At 41.6% G+C, this 27,192-nt stretch overlaps 1 protein-coding gene across 1 annotated transcript in view; it reads left to right on the forward strand.

Annotated features, from left to right (window-relative positions):
- The window catches only part of plxna2 (plexin A2), a 232,277-nt gene that overhangs the window by 180,861 nt on the left and 24,224 nt on the right, over positions 1 to 27,192 (forward strand). The window contains exons 17-25 of the mRNA XM_047160545.2: positions 1,061 to 1,154; positions 8,970 to 9,203; positions 9,512 to 9,655; positions 11,069 to 11,303; positions 12,710 to 12,852; positions 14,868 to 15,136; positions 25,319 to 25,385; positions 26,048 to 26,194; positions 26,529 to 26,688. Of these exons, the coding sequence (XP_047016501.2) occupies positions 1,061 to 1,154; positions 8,970 to 9,203; positions 9,512 to 9,655; positions 11,069 to 11,303; positions 12,710 to 12,852; positions 14,868 to 15,136; positions 25,319 to 25,385; positions 26,048 to 26,194; positions 26,529 to 26,688 (1,493 nt within the window). The remainder of the gene's footprint in view (positions 1 to 1,060; positions 1,155 to 8,969; positions 9,204 to 9,511; positions 9,656 to 11,068; positions 11,304 to 12,709; positions 12,853 to 14,867; positions 15,137 to 25,318; positions 25,386 to 26,047; positions 26,195 to 26,528; positions 26,689 to 27,192) is intronic.

The following is a 27,192-nucleotide window of genomic DNA, read 5'->3' on the forward strand; positions in this document are numbered from 1 at the left end:
AATTATATTTGCATATAATTTACACATTTAAAAAAAAAAATAAATAAAAAAAAAAAAGCCCATTGTAAGTTTTTTTTGTTTTGTTTTGTTTTTTGTATGTACGTTCATGGGTCATTTTATTTTAAGTTTGCACACATGTGCAGTAATATTTGATGAGTTTAATAGCGCTAACGAACGAATGATGATTGCTGCGTTGATATCTAGCCAAACTTTTCTACACTGCAGCTAGATAAAGGATGCTCGCTGCAGAGTAATCAGTAGCCTATAATGATAGGGGAATAAAAACACTTTCAGTAGTGGTCCAGAAGTGCACGGGATACTCAGGAAGAATGATCCAGTCCAGGCCAGAGAGCAGCTGTAGCATTTACACTGTGCTAATGTCATCAGAGCGTCGCTAAAAACCAAAAGCCATATGGTTCTCTACTACAAGCTGAGCATGGCTAATGTAGTGGATCTGGGAACTAGTTTGCGACATTTTATGAAGAGCAACCAGCAGCTTCCTGTCCCCAGTCCATGTTTCCATGCTTGTTTTTGTCGCATATTTTAAAGTCCTGGACAACAGCAGAATGTTAACTAGAATCATTGTGGTTCCTGCTCCTTTGGTGTTTCCAAAGGCACATCTGTTGTGTTTGATTTCATCTACTGAAGCCAGTTAAAAGCATCTTTAATCATGATCTTTTTGCAAGCTTATTATCTTCACAGCACCGTTTGACTATGTGCACTATAAAACAGTTCAGGTGGATAAACTTAGAAACAAAAGTTAAAAATGTTAGTAAACTTAAAATAACCGTTGTTTCATCTAAAAAAAAAAAAGGTCGTTTGGGAAGTTTTACAAGTCAAGACAATGGATTACTTTAAGTTCAATTTCCTTAACTTGTCGTGACAATTGGAGATAAAGAGAAGAAATGAGTTCACATAACGTAATGGGGCGGTCGTGTTTTACAGAGTGGGTCTGTGGAAGGGTTTAAAATATAGAGAACATACTGGAAGTTAACTTTCTCTTCAAGGTGTTAAGCTGACCATGTTTTTCTTCTTCTTCTTCTTCTTCTTTTGTTTCTAGTGGACACACTCCCCTTGTAGTGACCGGAACCAATTTGGATGTGGTCCAGGAACCCCGAATACGGGTCAAGTACGGCGGACACGAATCAGTAAATGTATGTAGCAATAAAATATTTTTTCCCGTTCTTGCTTTTTTTTTAATCCTTTGTCCTGTCTTTTCACCATGACCTCAGTTACCTCTGTGCCAAGCTTTTAGTAGAATGTGTATGGTTATATATGGGAAGAGAATGGCTAATGAAACCGAAATTGCATCAGTTCAACCTCAGAGGTTCGCAACCTCGAGCATCAACGTGCTTTGTCTGTTGCCTGGTCTTAATTATTGGTCAATTATTGAAGGAAAGTGTGACAGAGCACTTTCAGACTGTCCTTTTTAGCTACACACGTAATCCAGATCAGCCCTGACTATGGAGCTGTGCATCTCTGTAAGTGACATAACTGCCCCTCTGAATAATTCAGTGCCCACAACGAGGCTTCCAAGAAATGCTTAATTGGATCGTTTTAACCACCACAAGTTGCAGACAGGGACCGCTTGGCTATTTGTTCTTATTCTGAGTAAAACATTCTGCATGAAATGCATCAGTGGGTGTTTACGGCATACTAAGTGTGTTAGGGAGAAGAGTGAGGTCGAAAAGTGGGAAGACATTCTTCCTTGCTGACTGAACAATTAACTCTATTTACTAGCCTTCATCAGCATATATTCAAGGACCTACAGTAATCAAAGTAAGGCACAGAATCATTATAAATCACATGTGTTTCTTTAGCGCTGGAACTGCATTTAACATTTAATTAAGGAAAGAGTGGTTATGAGACTGGATAGTGGGAGGGAGATACCATGAAATAATTCTGAAACCTTACACAGTCAGACAGTGTGATGACAGTGTGTTTACACAGCCATGCCATAAGTAAGAAATAAAACATGACAGGTTGGCTGCTGTTTAAGGAAAATAATCAATGACAGGTTGGAGTGATGTGACATGAAGTGAAGGGTTGTTGCAAGCGTGAAGCTGATTATTTCCCGATAATATGACGTAGATTTAGAATAGTTTCACTCCTCTAATGCCACAGTAGTTTTCTGCCAATAACATTAATTAATTAATTAATTAATTAATTAAAGGATGACAAATAATACTTTTTAATCTGGTTAATTTTTTTATAATTAATGTTGGCAGCTTGTTTTGTCTTACATCCACAAAACAGCTTGGTTCCTGTTATCACCTACATTATAACAGCCAAAAAAAAGAGTTGTTCCCTCACCAGCTTCTCTTTCTCACTGTTGACGTTAAAAAGCTTACTGAAAAAAACTTAAAGCTTTCCATCCTGAAGACGTTTGTTGGAAAACTTAAACGAGCAGTCTTACCTCTGACAGTTAGAAAGCACGGACACTGTAGACTCCTTCCAAAAAATGCTAACTCGATGTCTCCTCACAGAAAAGGTTTTCATGTTACATCTATACAATTGTTATTCTCAAGGGCGTAACCATGGTATGGACACTGGGGGGGGGTCCAACGAACTTGGTGGGAGGATGTGCAAGTGAATGTAACGTTAATGAACGTCAAGAACTGGCCCTGATGTTAGCCTAGCCTACTTCATGGGTGTGCAAATTTCAAACGTTTATTGACGTTCTTAAGAACAAACCAAGCCATGGTATGATGCCTTCTATACTAAGCTAAGGTCACCTACTATTTAGGTATCTAGTTTCTGACTGTCTGTAAAAAAGCTCGTACGTTCTGCTGCACTTTTCTGCGCTTGGCTGCTGTCTCCATTTCTTACAGACTGAGCTGCTAAAATATATCAACGAACTGGCGTTGAGTATGGGCGCAACCGAGTGTACAGTTGGAGGGGGGGACACACCTGTTTCCTTAACAAACGGAAACATATTAAAAAGGAATAGACGTAAATAAATAGAATAGATGAAGAAAAGACAGATCCGTTGGCAGGGTTTGTTAAAAGGGGACATATAGAAAATATTTTGTACTGTATATTGGGGGGACAGATTGGTATTCCCTCAACATTGTGGGGGGTTACGCCCATGGTTATTCTAATTCTTTTGCATTTCTGATGATGTACTGAAGTATGCTGATGAGACCCTTACAGTATGAGAACTTTCCTGACTAGACTAGTACTTTCAGAGATAATGATGAAGTCAATAATACGATGAGGAATGACATAAGTTTCATGCTGCAGCATGCTTCGCAGAGCTGTGAGTTTTTTGAGCACTGCTGAAATATAGGTGTTGGGTGGGCACTGCCTGATTTGTCAGGGTTTTTTTTTTTTCTTCTTCTTCTTCTTCTCCGTCACTCTCTTACTCTCATTCCTTTTCTTCCTTTTCCTTTTCTTGATATATATCTTTCTTTGTAACTGCTAGAAAAAAAAGTAGTTCAATCTATCCCACCTCTCCACCCTGTCTGATCGTTCACTATAGAATAGTCCGGCTTTGATTCGTGGCCTGAAAGGGTGAATTTTTATTAACTGCTGAGGTTACAATTATAGAGCTCTTCATCCCTCCCTCTTGCCTTTGTCGCTGAGGAGAGGCAAACAGTGGAACATCCTGGCAATCAGAGCAGAGAGCCTGTCAATGCAGCCTTCAAATTGTCACCTGCCTCCTGCCCAAATTGCTTCTCCTCGCCACCCCTCCTCCCCCTTGCCTTACCTGGCAGAATTCTCAAAAGCTACTGCAAAATTGGAGACAATTGCCTTTGTGCATGTAGCCGTACCTGTCACCTGCCTACAATGGAGACATTAATCATTGTCCTGATTATGGGGGAAAGATTACCCCCCCCCCCCCCCCCCCCCCGCCCCCCCAGCTCCATTTTCTTTCTGAAGTAAAAAGAGGCAGCGGGCGCATGGAATGGCAGGAAGAAACAATAATGATGTGAGGAGATGGATTCCTAAAGTGTTATCAGTCGCTATCTTAGCTGATCAGAACAGTACTTCTGCACAGCTCTGAAGGGAAGTACTTCAGGAACACATGCAATCAGACAATGTTCCCAGCAATCAGTGTCAGAGACCTCCTCAGACACCACTCTTAAAAGAACGCCAACTCAAACAGATGATAAAAGACTGATGGCTTATGCACCCCTTCACCAGTTCAACAGTGAGCTGTGTGCATATGCATGGACAGTTGAATTATTTAAGATTCTCTTCAGTCAGTCAGTTTAAGGTACTCTACGCTACCTGGTCACGCATGTATAGATAGACAGACAACAAAGGGCATTATTCAAAATCTGCCTCAAGTGGTTTCTCTGATCCTGATCCTTCAAGTATGGAATATACTTTTTTTTTTTTTTTTCTTTTTTTTTTTACACACGTTTCCATATGGGAAAGTGCTGCCATGGTGCACCTGAGATGCTAAAAACCCATGTAAAGTGTGAAGTTGAGAGATTATTAAAATGAAGGCCAGTGGGGCCATGGATTCTACTGATTTCTACTGAAATTCTTCTCATGAGAAATCACCCCATGTACGATGGATATAAAAATAGTTTTTGTGAAGTAAAAGATAAATCATGTCAGATCTTTTCTCACCTTTAATGTTGCAATTGCAAAATATATGAATAAAGTGAAAAACAATCAGAAGCTTTCATAAAAAAAGTTACAATAACCTGTTTGGATAAGTGTGCACAGCCCTAGACTAGTATTTGTTGAAGCACCTTTTGATTGTATTATGCCACTCAGTCTTTTTGGGTAAAAGTCTATCCGCGTGGTACATCCGTATTTTCCCCACAGATCAAACAATCGATCTTCTTTTGGTTAAGCCATTCCTTTGTTGATTTGGATGTATGCTTTGGGTCACTGTCCTGCTGAAAGGTGAAATGCCTTTTCATCTTCAGCTTTCTAGCAAACACCTGAATGTTTTGCGCTAAAATCGACTGGTATTTGTAGCTATTCATAATTTCCTCCACCTTGATAAGCGCCCCAGTTCTGGCTGAAGAACAGCAGCCCTGCCACCACCATGCTTCACCATGGGTATGGTGTTCTTTTGTTTTCTACCAGACATACCTTTTGGACTTAGGAAATTATTATGCCTTTTTGAATTTTTCTCATCAGGCTATGACACATTTTGCCGCAAGGTTTGGGGTGATGGGCGCACGGTGGCTTAGTGGTTCGCACGTTTGCCTCACACCTCCAGGGTCGGGAGTTCGATTCCCACCGTGGCCCTGTGTGTGTGGAGTTTGCATGTTCTCCCCGTGCTGCGGGGGTTTCCTCCGGGTACTCCGGTTTCCTCCCCCAGTCCAAACACATGCATGGTAGTCTGATTGGCATGTCCAAAGTGTCCGTAGTGTATGAATGTGAGTGTGTATGTGATTGTGCCTTGTGATGGATTGGCACCCTGTCCAGGATGTACCCCGCCTTGTGCCCCATGCCCCCTGGGATAGACTCCAGGTTTCCCATGACCCTGAAAAGGATAAAGCGGTATAGAAGATGGATGGATGGGTTTTAGTTGAGCTTGGATGTTTTTTGTGAGAAATGGCTTCCATCCAGCCACCCTACCCCATAGCTCAGACATTTGAGAATATAAGAGATCATTGTCACATGCAGCGAGTAATCAATACTTGTCAGAGATTCCTGCAGCTCCTTTAATGTTACTCTAATCAGTACTCTAGGTCTCTTGGCACCCTCCCTGGTAAGTTTTGATCTTGTCCTTTGTTTCTGATTGTTTTTCACTTAGTTTTTATATGCTGTAATATGTTGTAAAGGTTCTGACATGATTCATCTTGGTTTATTTGACCTTTTTTTCATCACAAAAATTTGCCATTTTAACAGTAGACTTTATATATCCACTGTAGCTTCCTGTGAAGATGACTGAGACAATGGCAAGATTATACAAAGGTGTCTTAAAAGTATAAGATCGTTTTGAATTGTGAAATGTTTTTTTTTTTTTGGTGGGTGGTGAAAAATTCCATACTATTTATTATTATCATGTTGCTGTCTTTAACTGTTATTCACTATCCACTCTTTACTCACATAAAAATTAGGAAAACATTAAAAATAAAGAAAATATGTTACGAGCAGGTCCCAACTTACATCACTGGTATTGTACATGTCGTACATCTGTATGGACTGATTCCATTTTAACATCTTTGATACCATATTGATATCATAGTTCTAAGTATCAGCTGATACCAAATACTGACGTGATGCTGATATTCTCAGAACCCTCTGGAAGCAAGTTGTACAAAACCTCACGGGCATGTTAGTGGAATGCTTTTAGTCAATTTGTGTCCTGGCTACAGGCTACGATTAGCCCTGACATCGATATCCAGTATGAGTGCATTCCTTCCTACTTGCCTTCAATCCCGTGTACCTGGATATACCAAACGCACAAGTGACAAAAGCACACATGATTGTATAAGGTACAGAATAGTATGGGAAAACCTGCTTATTTCTACACATTAACGTAACACCAAAATCGCTTCATCCTAAATCTACAATTCACACATGCTTGTTACAAGGCCAAATTCATTCATTTTGGACAGTTGTATTTTCTGGGACTGAAAGAATGTGTGGAAAGAAGGGTATTTGCAGCCTGGCGAGTGAAAAATGCCTGAAGTGAGCAGAAATGTGGCAAAACCAAGCAGCTTCCAGACAATTTTGAGCAGATGGTATTGTGAGCCAGAGTTAAAATGCTAATGCAAGTTTGGTTTCAGGCAGCATGAAGCGTGTTGCTGTGGTAGCATCTGTCCCTGCTCCCTGTCACATGACACGTCTGCTGAGGGAAAAAGAACAACATCCAAGGAACAGCTAGATTCAAATTGTAGCGCAGAGCCAGGGTAGCAAAGGAGTATTAGATTTCATTGTGTGAAATTTACAAATAAGAATTCATTTGTTGAAGAATATTTTTTTTGTCTATGTTCATTTGCACTGTATGCCACATTGGTTATGTTTTAGATATATAATATATATATATATATATATATATATATATATATATATATATATATATATATATATATATATATATAAAATATTATATATACATTATATAATAATAATAATAATAATAATAATAATAATAATAATAATAATAATAATAATATATCCACCTGTTTTAAAGATTTACACACACCCTGCTATAAACATACAGTCAGGCAACATTACAGCTGTTTTTGACCTCTGACTGGAGACGAGAGACTCAGGAGTAGCACGATATCATGGTGCGGTTCATTTTGAAACATGCTTACACCATGTCTGTCATGATGGAGATATGACTATTGTGACAGTTTTAGCATAACGTAAACTGTTTCCATTCAGCAGTCAATGTTTGGCACAAGGCGATAGCGCGGCCCTGCATCGGTCCACCCACACAGCTGTAATGCTCGATCTGTGTTTCTGTCAACATGCACTCTGGATGAAGCTCACTCTCTCCTGAAACCAGAGAATGCAAAACAGGCTGTTCTGTGGATGAGGCCAAGACAGCACAGCACCCAGAAAAGCAAACCTGCCATCACCTTTTCAAAAACTATACTTATATTTATCCCAGAATACCATTGTTTCACTGTCCCTTGGCAGATATCTGAGATATATGTCATTATTATTTGGGTGGTGTCCAAGCCTTATTTTAGTGTTTGATATCTTGTGCGGGGTGCACGGTGGCTTAGTGGTTAGCACGTTCGCCTCACACCTCCAGGGTCGGGGGTTCTGTGTGTGCGGAGTTTGCATGTTCTCCCTGTGCTCCGGGTACTCCGGTTTCCTCCCCCAGTCCAAACACATGCATGGTAGGCTGATTGGCGTGTCCAAAGTGTCCGTAGTGTATGAATGGGTGTGTGAGTGTGTATGTGATTGTGCCCTGCGATGGATTGGCACCCTGTCCAAGGTGTACCCCGCCTTGTGCCCCATGCTCCCTGGGATAGTCTCCAGGTTTCCCCGTGACCCTGAAAAGGATAAAGCGGTGTAGAAGATGGATGGATATCTTGTGCTTTTTATTAGTTATCAGTACACTGGTCAAGCACGTCATGCTAAAATTCCTTATGGACATCCTCTATCCCGGGAGACAGTGAAGCAGATTGTCTTGCGTGCATCCTCCTAAAGGAAAGCGTACAGGAACAAAAGGTATTGAAATGAGATTCACCCAGACGTTCTCAGACTCCAGAGGGCATTTCACATCTGCAAAAAATCAAGTTTGTGTGGCTAAAAGGAGTTTGTATCGATTACCTCCGTCACCATGCAGGCCAGAACTACAGGTATGGGGCGTGGTGTTTCCTGTGCTTTGAAGATATTTAGTTCTAATTAAGTTTCTCCCTGGAGAGTGGGAGAGGCGAAAGAGATGAGATGAAACCCTCCCGGCACAGTCAGGGATTTACGGCAATCAATTTTGTTGTTCGAGGTTTAGCCAGGCTCTCTGGAGCGTGCAGGAGAAGCATAGCACCTGCGTATCAAAGTGAGTGTGGGTTTGTGTGTTGTCGTGTCTCTGTGCATGACTGTGTTTTTTAGGGGAAAAGAACAAGCTCATTTACTACATTGTAAGAAAGGTCGAGTAGGTGAAAAAAAAAACAACACTAAAATGTTCACTTGTTTTGTTTTTTTTTTCCCACGGTAAAAGCATGGTAAATACATTAGGAGATACCTGCACCTTTCATTTTGGTGCATGTCCACGTAGAGCTGAAAGGTCATTTGTGATAAGGACAAGCTTTTGTAAGCTTGTTCCATGTCAGTATTGACACAACGGAAAGCAAAGAGCAATTTCATGTCTCGGTGTAGTTTTATACAGCTTTTTGTGTTGTCTCAGGTAGAAACATGACCACAAGAGATGCTTTGTTTGTCATAGCTCCTACATATTTGATAGTTTCATTTCATGAAGAACATCTTTTTCTCTCTGCCCTCTCTCTCTCTCTCTCTCTCTCTCTCTCTCTCTCTCTCTCTCTCTCTCTCTCTCTCTCTCTCTCTCTCTCTCTCTCTCTCTCTCTCTCTCTCAGGTGTGTAAGGTCCAGAATAGCACCACTATGAGCTGTTTTGCACCATCTCTGGCGGCGGACTCTGGGCTGGACTCAGTAAAGCACGCAGACGAATTTGGCTTCATTTTTAATAACGTGCAGGCCCTTTTGGTTTACAACAACACTAACTTCCTGTATTACCCAAACCCTTACTTCGAGCCTCTCAATACCAATGGAGTCCTGGAGCAGAAACCAGGCTCTCCTATTATTCTGAAGGTATCACCATGATTCATCATGCTAGATGTAAACTGTGCAATCCGATCTCACATGTTCACACAGTACAGCATACACTGCCCATTCATATTTAGACAGACGCAGGACATAAACAATAAAAAAAACATTTACTGATTAATATCATGACATTTAAAGTAATTGTATACATAATAATAACTGAGGTTAAAGTTAGGGTTAGATTTTGGTGTACGAATAAGCTGTGTTAATAATGATATCATGAGGATAGTATGATGGACGTGTGTGTGTGTGTGTGTGTGTGTGTGTGTGTGTGTGTGTGTGTGTTTTCTCAGGGGAAGAACTTGGTTCCTCCAGGCTCAGGCGGAGTAAAGCTGAACTACACTGTGCTCCTGGGAGAGACGCCCTGCTCCGTCACGGTCTCCGACACTCAGCTGCTGTGTGAGCCGCCCAACCTCACTGGCCAGTACAAAGTCATGGTAAGAGCAAGTACTTAGCCACTTGACCAGGATCAAGTACAATACAAGCTAGCTACACTCATTGGCCTCATAGGTGACTTTGTAGATATATTTAGCCCATCTGTTGCTGTCCACCTAGTAAAAGATCCCAACTGCCCAGATATGATTTAGGTAATGACTTTTCTCAGCACTGATACTGACATGATCGCAGTATCTTAGTGTCTGTGGGGGAGTTACGAGTGAATCAGGTTCCATTATTACTGGGATTCAGTCAGTACGTTTACATGGAGAACAATAATCCGATATGAACCCGATTAAGACGATACTCTGATTAAGAAACTAGCATGTAAACAGCGATTATTGATGATCTTAATCTATTCAAAGTCATACTCGAAGTAAACACAAATGGAATTAAGACGTGTGGAGTATTCCTGTTTTAGTCGCGTTACAGACATGTACATGCCTTAATCACACTATTAACGTCATGTGGGAGTTTTCACCGCATTTTGTGAGATAGCACACGATCACGCACGGCAGCGCTCAACCGTTTGACGGCGAACAAGAGAACACGGCTGCGTCCCAAACCACGTACTTACCTGCTATATAGTTGGAGATATACATGCATATCAGCTACTATATAGACGGTAAGTACGCGGTTTGGGACGCAGCCCACGGCTTCAAGCAATTGTCTGTTTGCACGTACAGCACGACTAATAATTAACCGCACTTGAAGCTTTCATAAAATTAAAAACGAAACACCCAGAACTGTATACGGTTCCATAACGAAGACGAACTATATGTCGATACGTGAAATTCTGGAGGGACGTCGGACGGCGTGGCGTGGCGCGGTGACGTAATGACGTGTGCTGTTAATCCATCTATGTTCTATAACACGTAACACAGGAACATGACAGGAGTATTCTAAAAGCGACTCATGTAAACACCTTAATCAGAATATTATCTTACTCAGAGTAAGGCCAATAATTAGATTACTGCTGTCCGTGTAAATGCAGTCAGTGTCACTGCTGGGTTTGTGTTAGTCTACCAACACAGACATCAGTTCAGTAGGCAGAAAGTGATCATTAATAAGGGGCTGGAGTGGGATTAACACAAATTATACATTGAAAAATAAGATGTAGTCTCTAACGGTATATCAAGGCATGTGGTCTAATAAGGTGAACACAGCGTTTAATAATCCCAGCAATGAAACTGCATCTGATGTACAGAGTCACTGCCAGAGAATGCTGATCTCCTCACCAAATAATAAGGTGTAATGATGTAATATTGGTCATAGGTGGCTCTGTGGTCATCTCTGGTATGTGCATTAAATGGGCTAGCAACTGTGTGTATAACTTTATAAAGTTGAGTCATAACTCGGACAGAAATGCTTGACAGTATGAATTTGTGCGTGTGGGTGTGTGTTTTCTTGCTCAGGTACAGGTAGGCGGTCTTCACGTCTCTCCTGGATCTGTGAACATCCTATCAGACAGTCTCTTGACTCTCCCTGCCATCGTAAGCATAGCAGCTGGCGGAGGTCTTCTCCTGATCATCGTCATCCTCGTCCTCATCGCCTACAAGCGTAAGTCGCGTGAGAACGACCTAACGCTCAAGCGGCTGCAGATGCAGATGGACAACCTGGAGTCCAGGGTGGCACTCGAGTGCAAAGAAGGTGAGTAGACTGATACACACTGATCCAGCAATACAATATGAAATCGAACTAGCCCGAAAAAAAAAAAAAAAAAACTTCACTCTGTTCAAGACACAAGCTCAATCAGCTTCCTGTTCTCTGGTGCCCACTCTTTCAAGCACTCACCCGTGATGTCCTCCTGAATCACACTCCTTTTGGTCCTATTTTCAGATGCTCGATTTCACCTCAATTACTGTAGTCTTCTGTGGTTAATGATGTAGCTAAATGACACACACCAAGCCTTCAGCCATGGTGCAATGATGTAATACTCAGGCAAGCCACTCATTTCTTTTGCTTGTATTAAAGTGAACTTTTCATGAGGCGAGTGCAGCACACACAAACACACACACACACACACACACACACACACACACACGCACGCATACACACACGCATGCTTTCAGGCGGGTAATAGGCGCTGTGCTGGTGAGTTATGGGCATGGGGCACGAGGCTGTTCCTGAATCCATGTCGTACAGGGTTTCAGAGCACGTGCGTGTGTGGGTGAAAGATTTTGTTTGTGTGTCATGAAAAGAAAGAGAAAAGGAGAAAAGTGAGAAAAGTAAAAGTGAGAGAGGGAATGAGGGATAGGAGATAGGAGAGAGACTCCCTGAGGGTAGAGTGCTGCTCAGTCAGAATGGACCCAATTAAAGCAGCCTCACCTCCGCTCTCCAGCAGCAGGGGACACACACTTGAGCAGACAGTCAATTCATTATCTGCACATCTGTGCGTGTCTGTATATGTGTGCGCGTGTGTGCATGCATGGATCCATGCAAGTATGGCTGAAAATAAAACATCTGCGTTGTTAGAACTGATTATGTGGATGTTAGATAATGAAATAAGCATTTAATTCCCACTGATGCCACATCAGTCTGTGCTTGGGAGGTAGAGCAAGCAAGCTTAACTGTCGGTCTCAGAGGCACCAGTTACACTGGGGAAAAATTAACAAAAGAGCTCGTATATAGATATATATATATATATATTTTTTAATCTGACACCCAATGTTTCAGAGACGTATTCAACAGTTTTGCAGTACCACAATTTCAACTTGTAGCTTGATGGAAAATATAGTTTATTTGCAGAGACACTTTGCTGACGGAACACATCAAGCCAGTCTCTGGCAATTTCTCAAATGGCACAAGTACCGATTGAAGGCGTTGACGTCTAAAACAGACAGTCAAGCTGATCAATACTGTTAAGTGCTCTTTCACCATATGGGGCTTTAAAGAAATCATCAAATGCGGAATTACCATTGACTAAAAGTCAAGATCCTCACTTTCAAACATCCTGATCAAAACCTGAGGCTAACATTATTTGTCATCATCATATGATATGTCTAAGCCTTTCGTTATAAACATATTAAACACATCCTTTCTCTTTCCTTCACCAGCTTTCGCGGAGTTGCAAACAGACATTAACGAGTTGACCAGCGATCTCGACAGAGCTGGAATCCCTCACCTGGACTACCGCACTTACGCCATGAGAGTGCTGTTCCCTGGCATCGAAGACCACCCAGTTCTCCGAGAGCTCGAGGTAATGTGTGACGTACAAAACGAATATTCATGAATGAGCTTCACTTGAGAAAGTGGAACGGATATTCTCCGCACTCTGCGTTTGAGCAAAGACACGGAGTGTCAGTGTGGAGATTGTGACGGGAAGTAGAAAGGAGTACAAACTCGAGAAAAGACAAAGCGACATCACAAGGACGATCTCTGCGCACACACACACACACACACACACACATACACACACATGTATATACACACACTCGCATTATGCCTACCTTATGCATCTCAATGTCTTTTGTCAGACAGGGGCCAGCATGGCGTTTGCTCCACACTCACACACACACACACACACATATACAGAGCCTTGCACACATACCGAGCGCTGCAGAATTTCACCCACCAGCAGTCATCTTATCAGGAGTAATGGAGTAGCAAGTGCTCAGTTGCTCAGAAGCCTGTAGATAGAAAATGGTTTCCCAATGTCTCTATCCAGCCATTCTCCTCCACCAGCTTATTGAGAGCGGGAGTTCTCCTCCAGCAGTCGCTCATTCCTAATTGACTTTTAATGTGTGCTTCACAATATCTGTAAGCTACAAACAGAATCATTTTAAATGTAAAACATTAATGGAGTATCCGGATCAGGTTCTGTAACCTAATCTCTATATCTGTAGGAATTACCACCCACACACAATAATTTACACTTGTTTGCCTGCAAAGAGGAAAGAATGGGAAACCTGATTACTCCAAATTCACTTAGCACTGACATTTAAAAGCAGTTGCTCATGCAGTGTAAACGTTTATGCGAAACACTATATTCATGTAGAATGTTTTCATTAAATAGGGCGCACGGTGGCTTAGTGGTTAGCACGTTCGCCACACACCTCCAGGGTCGGGGGTTCGATTCCCACCGTGACCCTGTGTGTGCGGAGTTTGCATGTTCTCCCCGTGCTGTGGGGGTTTCCTCCGGGTACTCCGGTTTCCTCCCCCAGTCCAAACGCATGCGTGTCTAAAGTGTCCGTAGTGTATGAATGGGTGTGTGAGTGTGTATGTGATTGTGCCCTGTGATGGACTGGCACCCTGTCCAGGGTGTACCCCGCCTTGTGCCCCATGCTCCCTGGGATAGACTCCAGGTTCCCCCGTGACCCTGAAAAGGATAAGTGGTGTAGAAGATGGATGGTTTTCATTAAATCATCAAGCAATGGTATTTCTAAATCAGCCTCAACTACAACCAAAATTGTGTGTGTCAGATCACAAGCCCTAATGGCTTTTTTTTGTGGCTTAGTGGCGTATGTGTACATGGAGTTTGCATGTTCTCCCAGTGCTTTGGGGTTTTCCTCTGGGTACTCCGGTTTCCTCACGCAGTCCAAAGACATTCGCTGTAGGCCTATTGGCATTCCCAAATTGTTTGTAGGGTGTGAATGTGTGTGTGAGTGTGCCCTGCAGTGGGTTGGCACCCTGTCCAGCGTGTCCGCTGCGTAATGCCATGAGTTCCCTGGTATAGGCTTCAGGCTCCCTGCGACCCCGTGTAGGATAAGTGGTATAGAAAATGGAAGGATGGATGGGATGCTCATACTGAACATCTTTTCAACACACTGGTACTGTTTGCCTTTACTCTTCTATAATTATGTACTATAATGATTTAAAATCCCAAAAGAGTATGGATTTTGTTCCTTATTTCATCTCAGGAAGGTTTTCACCAGTTTGCTAATTAGGAATCTAAATCTTATATCATTTATGAGTTACGTAGAGCCGCTTTATAAATTGAATGTATGATATGATTTGTGTGATATACATAGTTTTAAGTTGTTTTTTTTTTTTTGACAGAATTCATTACCCACTATTCGATAAAAAAAAAAAAAAAAATGTTTTCTCAGTACTGGGAAATGTCTGGGTAATCGCATATATACTGCAGATACAGTACATAGAGATTTGTATAAGATGAAAGATCAATGGAGTACTCCTTTAACAAACAGAGGACCACTAAAAGACCACCTTGCATTGCCTGTGTGTGTGTGTGTGTGTGTGTGTGTGTGTCTGCAGGTCTCGGGTAACGGACAGCAGACGGTGGAAAAGGCTCTGAAGCTGTTTGCACAGCTGATCAACAACAAAGTGTTTCTGTTGACGTTTATTCGTACGCTTGAGCTGCAGCGCTCGTTCTCGATGCGAGACCGCGGCAATGTGGCTTCGCTCATCATGACGGCGCTGCAGGGAAGACTGGAGTACGCAACAGATGTTCTCAAACACCTTCTCTCTGACCTCATCGACAAGAACCTGGAGAGTAAGAACCACCCCAAGCTGCTGTTGCGCAGGTAGGATCCTACACACGTGTGCATACACACAAACGTGCACTTTCCGGTAGAAACTGTCAAAAACTGTCAAAGTTTAGCGGTGAAGTTGCCGAGCAGAGGCTTGCGATTACTAACACACTGCACAGGAACTGAGGAGTTGAGAAGTACTGTAGCGATGCTAGGCTCTCACACACAATGCGTCACCCATATAGTGTATAAGACAGAGCACATACTAAAAATGGAACAAATTGGCCAAGGCGATTGTTCATCTGTTATCTCACTCAAGCTTATGGCTCGGAACTTTATGGTAATTATTAATGAGGAGCAGAGGAACGTTACGATGTCCTCTTTCTGCATCGCTTTCTCGTTATTCGCTATTTTTGCCCAGTCTCTCTTTCAGCTATTGTCTCTCATTCCCTCTCTCTCCGGGCTGAGAATGCGGTGCGATTGTCAGTGTCGTTTATCGTCTGTGTTCTACCACCTCATAAAACATGCAGGAGCAGCTGGGCTTTAGCCCTCTCTCTCTATCTCAATCACTTTTTCCACACTCATCTCTCTCCTCTATCTCTCCCTCCTTCCGGGCTTCTATCATTCGACGTTTCCACATTTGGCTTGATTTTCTGATCTCCCAGAATTATGTGTCGATCAAAGAAAGGCCTCGTTTTTTTACCCAGACATTCTTAATGTCATATTGATTAATTAAATGGTGCTCCAAAGACTCAGACTCCTGAAGGCTTGATTGAGCTTAAATGAAGTTGTCTTTGTGCAGCAAACAAGGGCTTCAATCTAGGATCTAGGATCTCTCCCTCTCTCTCTCTCGCTCTCTCTCTTTTATTTAATTTCCCCTGTCTTGCATCCCTCCGTTTGTAATAGTGTATTCTTCAATGTGAGGCTCATTAGTAATCGTAGAAAATACATGCACATGCATACATTTAAAGCGGTGGAGGCAAAAGCACGGATTATGCTGTTATTTAACGTGACAGACGTGGCATCTCCCTCATTATCAGTCGTCATTAGGAGCATAATGCTGTAATCCTCCTGTGCTGGGGGGCGGGGAGGGGGGGGGGGCAACAACCAGCTTGAGAAGCCCATCGCTTTAGACAATACTTTTTTTTTTTCTTCCTCCTGAAATTTTCAGGGATTATCAATTCGACACGCTCCTTTTGTATTCTCTCGTGCTCGGCGCCCTTCACCCTGTCAAAAGAGGCTGGTGGAAGTAAAGAGCTAGCTGCAGCAGAGCCGCTGGAAATCTCTTCTCTCTCTCGCTCGCTACTCCCCCCTCTCTCTCGCTCTCTGTCATTCCCTGCTCACTGTTTTGCAATTTTATCTCTCCCTAACATGACACGTTGTTTTTGGTCTCTCGTCCTGTGTCTCCGCTTGACCACACTGGCTTAACGTAGCGCACATGTATACGAGTCATACACTTGTCAGTTTAAGTCTAAGTTATGTCCAAGTCTTACGAGTGGATTTAATGGAATGATGTGTTAAAGAGCTTGAAACACTACAGTAGCCCAGTAGGTTACATTTGGATCGCAGATGTCGAGATCTTTTAACTTGATCATTCAAGTGTGTGTGTTTGTGTGGGGGGGCTTGTTTATAATGCTACAAAACAAGAAGCACCTGAAGTAGTTTGATGACATATGCAACTCTACAGCATTTCCTTGAAATGAACCGAACAAAAGACGCTTATATTTATTTGACAGTATGTATGTCAAAGCCACCCCTGAGGCAGTTGCTTGCGAATGAGACATCTTTGAGGAATTGTGCACAATGTCATCAGAGTGAGTAATTTATTTTCTCAGACTGACCCACATGCGTTTAATAATAGTTAAACAAATAATGAGGGGGGGAAAAAAAAACTTTTGAAATGCCTGAACTATGGTCATTTTTGGAAATTAGGTTCTGTAAATTGCATGTAGCGTGCATCCACATTCTGATATCGTCAATAAATCAGTAAACACTGAGAATTTATTAGAATTATGCTAAAATATTGAATTCTTGATTCTAATCGGTCAGAAAGTGTGGATTCATTTTGTATAATAGCTGTGACATAAATGCTACATTGATTTTAATGCATTGGTTCAAAGGTTTTTTTGTTTCTATAGTAACCGCTCCATACACAGGGACTTGTATGGTGGACATTTAATACTCTTTAAGCCTAATGATAAGCGAATTATTTATTTATTTTTTAAAGCTGTGTCGTTTTTGTTTTTTGTAACAGAGAAAAACATATAATCATTGATGTGATGGATTTTTTTTGCTTCTTCGGATTTTCATTTGTCAGCGCTTTGTGAAATTTCCCAGCATGGGAGAGTCTTCAGGAAAGAGGGGTTTGTGCTTTTATGGTTTCTCAGTAAAATGACAAGCTGCAATTTTTTTCGTCTCATTAACCTCAAAAGAGAGAAATGAAGACGCTGGGGAGGGAATGACAATTAATCACTGCTATAACATAACACACCGTAACCGATAACAGAAACGTTAACCGTAATATCTTATTGCTCCTATAGTAACAGATGCTCCACAAAATTTAAGTCTAATTCTAAAAAATTATTAAAAATGTGTGGGTTTTTTTTTTTTTTTTTTAGATTAAATATATAATCATTTACACCGATCAGCCATAACATTACAAGCACTGACAGGTGAAGTAAATAACACTGATGATCTCTTTACAGTGGAACATGTGAAGGGGTGGGATATATTAGGCAGCAAGTGAACAGTCAGATCTCGAAGTTGACGTGTAAGTGTAAGGATCTGAGCGACTTTGACAAGGGCCAAACTGGTGACAAGGTCATTGGCGCCCAAGGGTCATTGATCTGCATGGGGAGCGAAGGCTAGCCCGTCTGGTCCGATCCCACAGAAGAGCTATTGTAGCACAAATTGCTGAAAAAGTTCATGCTGGCTATGATAGAAAGGTATCAGAACACACAACGCATCGCAGCTTGGTGCGTGTGGGGCTGTGTAACCCCAGACTGATCAGAGTGCCCATGCTGAGCGCCTACAATGGGCATGTGAGCATCAGAACTGCACCATGGAGCGATGTAAGAAGGTAGCCTGGTCTGATGAATCACGTTGTCTTTTACCTCATGTGGACGGCTGTGTGTGTGTGTGTGTGTGTGTGTGTGTGTGTGTGCGTCGCTTACCTGGGGAAGAGATGGCACCATGATGCACTATGAGAAGAAGGCAAGCCGGCGGAGGAAGTTAATGTTCTGGTTAATGTTCTGCTGGGAAACCTTAAGTCCTGGTATTCATCTGGATGTTACTTTGACACGTACCACCTACCTGAACATTGTTGCAGACCGAGTATACCCCTACATGGCAGCAGTATTCCCTAATGTCAGTGGATTCTTACAGAAGGATAATGCACCATGCATCACTGCACAAATTCTTCAGGAACGGTTTGAGGAACATGACAAAGAGTCCAAGGGCTTGACTTGCCAGATCTCAATCCAGTCGCGTATCTGTGAGATGTGCTGGACGACTCGTAACTTACAGGTCTTAAAGGATCTGCTGTTAATGTCTTGCTGCCAGATACCACAGCACACCTTCAGAGGTCTTGTGGAGTCCATGCCTCGAAAGGTCAGAGCTGTTTTGGCGGCACAAGAAAGACCTGCGCAATATCAGGCAGGTGGTTTGAATGTCATGGCGGATCAGTGTATATGATGAAGACTTATGTGATCAGTTCGGGATCCGGTTTCTTGGAAACCTGGAAAAAAGCTATTATTATTATTATTATTATTATTATTATTATTATTATTATTATTATTATTAGTCTTAAATTTCAAGACAGAGAGAAAAAAGCCAGAGATGGAATTATTATTTATACCGTTAATTAATAATCAATAAAGGGGCAAGCTGCTGAGGTATAAGAGGAGTAAAACATTTTGGAACGTACCGTTCTAGCATTCAGCTTTGGTGTGGTGATGGCACTCCTTGTTGTTTTTATTTATTTTCCTAAAACAACATGCCTGGTCATGTTTTATTCCATACTTATGTAGTATCACTGATGAGTTTGTCAGTGCTTGGAGAAAGAATGCATACAGTAGTAAATATAGAATGAACATTAATATTTCATATGTTATAAGAAATGTTCTTTTTTCTTCTTCTTCTTCTTCCCCATGTGTTTCATTTTTTGAGTCATATATTTATAACTCACTGTCTTCATGGCCATCCTTTAACCTAGTGTGTAAAATATGATTCTGATCTCTCTCTCTCTCTCACACACACACACACACACACACACACACACACTCCTATCTATAGTTCTGCATGTAAATATCTGAATCTGAAGGGAATGGTAGCTAAAAATGGTATGGCTCTGTTGCCTCCGGCCATTTCTCCCTCATGGTGTTCACGCTGTGTGAACGCGTGTTTTTATCGTGTGTGTTTGTGTGTGTGTGTGTGTGTGTGTGTGTGTGTGCTTCTCTGAGTTCAGTAATGAGATTTTCATCCATCCAGAGCAGCTAGGAATGGACTATTAGAGGAACATTGTTCTGTATGTCACCCCCCCCCCCCTCCCCCCCCCCTCACTGAAGCATTCCTTTACCCCCGTAAACACAAACTCAAACGCACACGCACACGCACAGTGTGTAATTGGCTAATGAAACCGTGATGTTCATTAATGATACTCAATTAAAAGGCTGCAGAAAGAGTCAGAGAGAGACTCTTCCTTTTAAAGCATTCAAATACAGAGTGACATTAAGAGGGGAGAGAAGTGGGAGAAAGCACAAAAGATTTTATTTGGCTTGCTTCTCGAGGATGAGGCAAGCTCATTTAGTCATGCAAATAGCTCCCATTAAGATCTGTCTCTGTATGAGTGTGTTTTGTGTTTTGGGGGTGCACACATGTGAATATACGTGTGTGTGTGTGTGTGTGTGTGTGTGTTGGTGCTCTCTGTAGGGTACATTGCTGCTGAGAGACTCTTATGTAAAAGTGTTTAGGAAACATCTGACACATAATGGATTTTAATAAATAATTTTTAGAAATTTGCTTTTTTTTCTTCTCTCTCTCTTTCTCTCTCTCTAACGTTTTTTCCCCTCTAATTGAGGCTCAGTTGTTTTCACTCTTCTCTGTGTGTCTGCCAAACCCACGGTTGAATAGAAAATGGGAACACGGCCATCGTCTAAAATGTTTGTCAGTTCAAGTCATATTTGTGCAAAAGAAAGCTGTGTGTGTGTGTGTGTGTGTGTGTGTGTGTGTGTGTGTGTATGTGTGTGTGTGTGTGTGTGTGTGTGTGTGTGTGTGCAGCTGTCATCCAAGTGGCTGCCTGTGATTGCAGGCAAAAGAACCTCCATCTGTCCCTGCCTGATGCAACCAATATTAAACACAGCGGTGTTCAGTTAATAGTGCGTGTTTGTGTGTGTGTGTATCTATCATTCTTTCAGAGAACTCATACAGTAAATAAAGATATTGTACTTCCTTTCCAATTTGCCTGCACACATATACACGCACACACATTTTTATAAATGAAAGTATCATATAAACAGAGGTGAATTTTGCATCTAGACCTTAACTCGTGAAACTATTAAAACAGTTTTGAGTATAGCTGATAGCTGCAAACGATTAACATGTTCTGCTCTGTAATGGCGGTACACGCAAATCCGTTTACAAATTCGAATGTATTCCGTCTGCTAACGTAGTCCTTTGATATAATGTGTTTTTTTGGGGTTTTTTTTTCAATCCTGGGAGTCATCCAGAGAATCGATCGCTGGTCCTCTTGAAAACGTTGGCCTGTGGTTTGCTTCAACCAAACCCTGGCGTGGTCTGCACGCGGCATGGAAGCCATTCGCTCTCGCCTGCATGCCGAGTAACGTGAACGCTTCGACTAGTTCCGTTGCTTCCTGTTTCTCCTTTTGCGATGCCGGGGAAAGGTTTATGATTGTTCCTGATTTCCATAGTAATGGAGCGCTGCAATTATATCACCTTTGTGCTGCGAATGATTGTGATGAGAACATCATGAAAAACACGCCTAAAAATGTTATCATAAGCGAACAGCTCCTTTGTTTGAAGGCATTCCTGGGGGATGACATGACTTGAATCCAGGATGCTGAGTGATGGTACGACATGAGAGGAAAAAAAAAGAAAGAAAAAGCAAATGGATAAAGCTAGGGCCATTTTCCAAATCGGAATGCACAAAAGTGGAATTGCGCAATCGACTTAATATCGATTCTAAGACCATTCTAAGACCACTGATCTCAACTCACAACTAGTGTACGATTTTTGTCTGCAAGAGTAAAAACAGGTTTGTAGTTGTACGGTGTAAACTGGGATATAACTCGCTGTTCTTATGCATTCGGCATTCAATTTAATGTCGGGGGAAAAGCATGGCTGCCTCCATTGTTCACCTTTTGTTAGCAACAAGCTAGCCAGCTAACTGTGATGAGTGATATAGATGTTCCTTCTCAAAACATTGCACAGTTATAGGTTTAATAGGCGACCATGTCTATATGTCGATTGATCGTAACTTGTAAATGCAGTATGTTTTTTAAAGGTAATGCATGCTAATTTGTTTACTGCTGATGCTGTGTGCTGCCATGTTGAGGAGATTAGGAATTCCGAGTTGAGGGAGGGGCGTGTTCTTTCAGTTCTTGTTGGTCAGAGGTCAGGAATTACAAGTCTAATTGAATGCATCATTTATGCCGTGAGACGCAGAGCCGAAACCTACGTGTCATTTAAAGAACAAATGACACGTGAGCTGAAAGCCGCTTTCCCCATGTCTTTGGTTTTACTTACAGTCCACTCCGAAACTAACAGTCCACTCCGAAACTAACAGTCCACTCCGAAACTAACAGTCCACTCCGAAACTTGGAACAGAAAGGCAGATTCATGCATTTTTGTTTCCGACTACCCAATTTGTAGACGAGCAAAAATACTGGAACGTGTGTCTGACAGGTGTTTCTTATTACCCGGGGGTGCCCTGATTGTTTAAACAATAGATCTTAGGTTTTAGCCTCCAGTGTCACCTTTGAAGACTACATTTGTTGATAAAAAAAAAGTATAAGCCAACATTAAAATCAGAGAGCTGTCTATTGGAGAAAAACAAGCCAATTTGAAGCTGCGAAAAGAGGAAAAATCAATCCCAGCCATTGCACCAACATCGCGCATAGCCAATACAATGATGTCAGTGAGGCGCAGTAATTGCAAGCAAAAGATATGCGACCAAATATATTAAGTGTTTTATTATTTTAATTTACTTCAAGATCGGTCTGTTCCTATACTTTTGCTCACCTAAAAAATTGGGTGTGGTCTGATACATGTTTTATGTTTAATAACACATCTAAATGTAAACCAGGAAATAAAAGCTGAAATCCTAAACTCTCGTCTCATATCCATCTTTTGATCTCAAACCCATATGTGTGTGGTGTGCTGTATATCATAAACAAATGAACTGGCCTCGCCGTTCCAATAGTTTCAGAGGGGACTGTAGAAGACCTACACAGAGGAGTAGATGACGGAGTGGGAATGTGATCACGAGTATACAGATCAATCACTATATGCGTGTATTGTTATTGTGGTCTAAAAATCCACTGGTGTGTGTAACATGGTCAGCACGAGGATGCTCTCTTCACGTACAATACAGTAAAAGCAGCATTCAGCGAGGTTACATCCTCTCAGTCACACACTGTATAGTCATCTCTCCATTCTTGTCTCGAGTGCAGTGAGAGCATTATCTCTTTCTCATGTGTGTGCGAGGGAGAGAGTAAGCTTTGCAGTAAGCTTTGTCCCACCCACCTCGTTCTTCGCCTCTCTGGCACACAGACAGACACACACGTGCACGCTTCCGTCGGCTCCGAGATAATAACAGTCATTTTCATGAGCATTAGGAGAGTCATTTTCCCTACATGCTAAATTGATGAACAGCTACCCTTCATAGCCTGTGTGTGTGTGTGTGTGTGTGTGTGTGTGTGTGTGTGTGTGTGTGTGTGTGTGTGTGTACATACTCAGGAGACAAATGTATTGGTTTGCATATTGGTTTGAACACAAAATTCATGCATGTTCTGACAAGGCAGTGTGTGTGTGTGTGTGTGTGTGTGTGTGTGTGTGTGTGTGTGTGTGTGATAGAGAAGAAGGAGGAAAGGTATTGGTATTCCACAGGCATGCTGATCTCTCGGAGTGGGAGAGTAACTCTTTCATGTATTTTTCATGTTCGTTAACCACTCCTGTCTGGATGCTGTTTGTTCTCTCTCTTTTTTGTTCCCTCTCTTATTGCTCTCACTCTTTTTCTGGGTTTTACCTGATCCTTTTTTTTTTTTTCCTCCCCTCAACAAAAAAACATCAGCTCATCTCCCTTCCAAAATAATCCTCATGTGCTCTAGAGAACAGCATGAAAACCTGTTTATGAATGTGTTTAATACAGTTCACATGGGGGAATGTGTGTGTGTGTGTGTGTGTGTGTGTGTGTGTGTGTGTGTGTGTGTGTGTGTGTGTGTGTGTGTGTGTGTATCCTTCGCATTGCTTCAAAGGCAAGCAAAACATGAAAGGGTCTGCGGTCAGGACAGAGACAGAAAAATATGGAAATGGACAGAGAAGGATAGTGAAAAGAATTGTGGGAGAAAGAAGTAAAGTACTGCTTCTATCCTCCACACCTATACTTCACCTCTGACACTGTAGACAGTTTCCTCTGAAAGTATTGGAAAGGCAAAGCCAGTTCTTTTAGCTTTGCTATACACTGAAGACTTTCGGGTTTGAGATCAAAAGATGAATATAAGACGATAGATCAAAATCCTGATATTTACATCTAGATGGCACCTTTTGTTTGATCCCATCCATTTTCCAAGGGATCAGAAATATTGGAACATGTGACTGGCAAGTGTTTCTTGTATCTCAGGTGTGCCCTGTTAGATTGACTGTTTAAACACTTAATAGTTCTGAATGTCTACTCTTGGTTTGCGCCCTGGGTTTCGCCTGTGAAGACTGCTTTTGTTGTTAAAGAGGATAAACCAATGTAAAGGCCAGAGAGCTGTCTATGAGATAAAAGCAAGCCATTTTGAAGCTGAGAAAAGAGGAAAAATCAATCAGAGCCATTGCGCAAGCACTGGACAGAGCCAATACAACAATTTGGAATGTGCTGAAAAAGAAAGAAACGAAGGGCGTAGGAACAACCAGACATCAAACAGGTCGGCCAAGGAAAACAACAGCTGACAGGCACTTCGTGAGAGCTGTGAAGAAAAACCAAAAACAACAGCCAGTGACATCACCAACAGGGTATCACAATCCACCATTTAAAGAGAGGCAATACTACAGGATGCAAACCACTCATCAGCAGCGAAAGCCAGATTGGAATTCTCAAAGAAATACAGACATGAGCCACAACACTTTTGGAACCAAGAATAACCTCTACCAAAAGCGATGGAAAGGCCAAAGTGTGGAGAAATAAAGGATCTGTACATGATCCAAAACATAAGAGCTCGCCATACATGGTGGAGGTAATGTCATGGCTTTGATCTCAAACCTGTATGGTTATAGTTCCAATACTTTCAGAGGGGTCTGTAGTATATAATGTATGTGTTTTTGTGCTCGGACAGAATGTAGTATATAATGATGATGTATATAATGATGGCAATACAGGACATACCATAGTAGCCTGGATTCCTCGCTTCTTGTTTTATGTAGCACATTTTGTACTGTACAGAAGAGTGAACAATGCCAAGTCCGTTAATGAAAGAATATATTTGTGATTGACCAAAATGCTTCCCTTTTACATGTTTCTCAAACTCAAGCTATATCATTTTTATAGTCTGTCTACTACCAAAAGTCAAAAAGGAGAAATTTGCTTTTGAAGATTCATTCTGACTGCATGAATCGACTGAATCGAATCGGCATATGTCCATTCTCCTATGTCATGTGACTATCCGAGAACTCGATCAAGTCGAGACGGTGTGAGGAAATCTCCGACGCTAGCAGGATTTTAGACGTCTTTAGGCAGGCTGATTGTTTTTACCACTGTGTTTGTTGAACTGACTCCTTCCCAACGTGATCTTTGCAGGAACATAGCAAAGTCAAGATTAAAATGTAATATGATTGTCATTTGGGTGAAGTGTATTTATGGTTTCAGGTGGAGTGTCAAAGAATGTTATAGGCAGAAAAGTCCTACTTTATTTGCCTGAATTTCGCCATCGAATGACTTTTCCAACGCTAAAATATAAAATATAAGCCAATTAAAATGCTTATTTTTAAATTCAGAGGGGTTTTTCGTGTGTTTTTCAGGACTGAGTCTGTAGCTGAGAAGATGCTCACCAACTGGTTCGCGTTCCTCCTTCACAAGTTCCTCAAGGTAATATCAGTAGTAAACCGATGCCTTTCTTCACTCATATGAAGCAAAATCATTACACACGTGTAGATGTACTCGGTGCTGGACTCATATATATATATATATATATATATATATATATATATATATATATATATATATATATATATATATATATATAAAAAGTAATGTTTGTAAGACCTTTTCTGGTGTGAATCGGTGTGCATGTGTAAGTAAGACGGTGAATGAAACATGCATCTCGTATTGGAGTTCAGCTAATCCATACACTCAGCTTTCACTAGCCTATGCTGAATTACTGTTCATACTGTTTTACAGCATACAGATCCCCATGATGTGTGTAGCTGTGTGTATGATTTATTTATCCAAACCAACAACAATATATCATTTTTTTTTATATTTAGTAATCGAGTGCATCTGTAGAAATTGAGACATACGGCATACCCTGTATGCATAATAATCACCTTCCAGTGGCACAATAAGACCTAAATTAAAGATGAATGAGTATATTTTCGAACGCAATTTAATAAAAAATCAGGTAGACTTACCTTCATTTGGATATCTAAAGAAAAAGCAGACTAGCCTTCATGAAGTAAACATTTTTTTTTTTTTACACATGCTTTATCTCTAATATTACTCTCTGCTGTTTTCTCTCTTTTTATCTGTAGGAGTGTGCTGGAGAGCCTTTGTTTATGCTTTATTGTGCTATTAAGCAGCAGATGGAGAAAGGGCCTATAGATGCCATCACCGGGGAAGCTCGCTACTCACTCAGTGAAGACAAGCTCATCCGACAGCAAATAGAGTACAAAACATTGGTTAGTAGTCTAACATACGCTCCTATACTGCATATGTATCACTGGGGTGAGTGGTGTTGACATGTATTTGCATGTGCCCTGTGTGTATAGCTTCCTGTGTGTATGCGTGCGTGTGTTTTTGTGCTCGGACAGACTGTTCATTAAGCCCTAATACCCTGCTGAAGCTGAAATTGGGCTCCTGCAGTGGGTGTGAAATTAGATTTGTGGGACCAGCAAATGGCCTTTCTCTCAACCTTGCCATGTACCCAAAGCTCGGCTCCATCACAGCGCTCCAACTGTGGATTACTCTTCATCCAGATCAACCTCGTCCTCATTTGTTATCTCTCTCTTTCAGATATTGAACTGTGTGAATCCAGATAACGAGAACAGTCCGGAGATTGCAGTGAAGGTGCTGAACTGTGATACCATTACGCAGGTGAAGGAAAAGATACTGGATGCCATCTATAAGAATATGCCGTACTCTCAGAGACCCAGAGCTGTAGACATGGACCTGGGTGAGTACTCATCCCGGAGTACGTGTGTACTGATGGCACACATAGCAAAAATGTTTTTCCCTGTCATTAGTTATTTCCCTGTCATTGGATGTGTGTATGTGTGATTGACAGATCTGCAGCAAGCCTCATTCATACTTGTTCTGTCTTCTTCACACACACACACACACAAATAAAAAAAAAAACGTACATGCACGGGAAGGAACACGTGCACGCACACACGCACACACACACGCGCACACACACACGCACGCACCTCGGCAGGCTGTCATCATCGTGGTAATCATAGTTATTGTCACAGGCATTAAGAGGATAATTTTCCCCATACGCCATTGAGTAAATTGGCGGTCAGCTACCCCACCAGCACCATAGGAGCTGAGAGCGAGTGAGATGTCTGTGTGTGTTCCCCTTGGTAAAATATACTGGTGATTTTACATTGTTCAGCCATGTTATTGGTCAGATTTAAACAGTGTGTTTGCGTATAAAGCCAAAATCAGACTAGACCCC

This window comes from Ictalurus punctatus, chromosome 15, assembly GCF_001660625.3.
Source record: "Ictalurus punctatus breed USDA103 chromosome 15, Coco_2.0, whole genome shotgun sequence".
Taxonomy (NCBI): domain Eukaryota; kingdom Metazoa; phylum Chordata; class Actinopteri; order Siluriformes; family Ictaluridae; genus Ictalurus; species Ictalurus punctatus.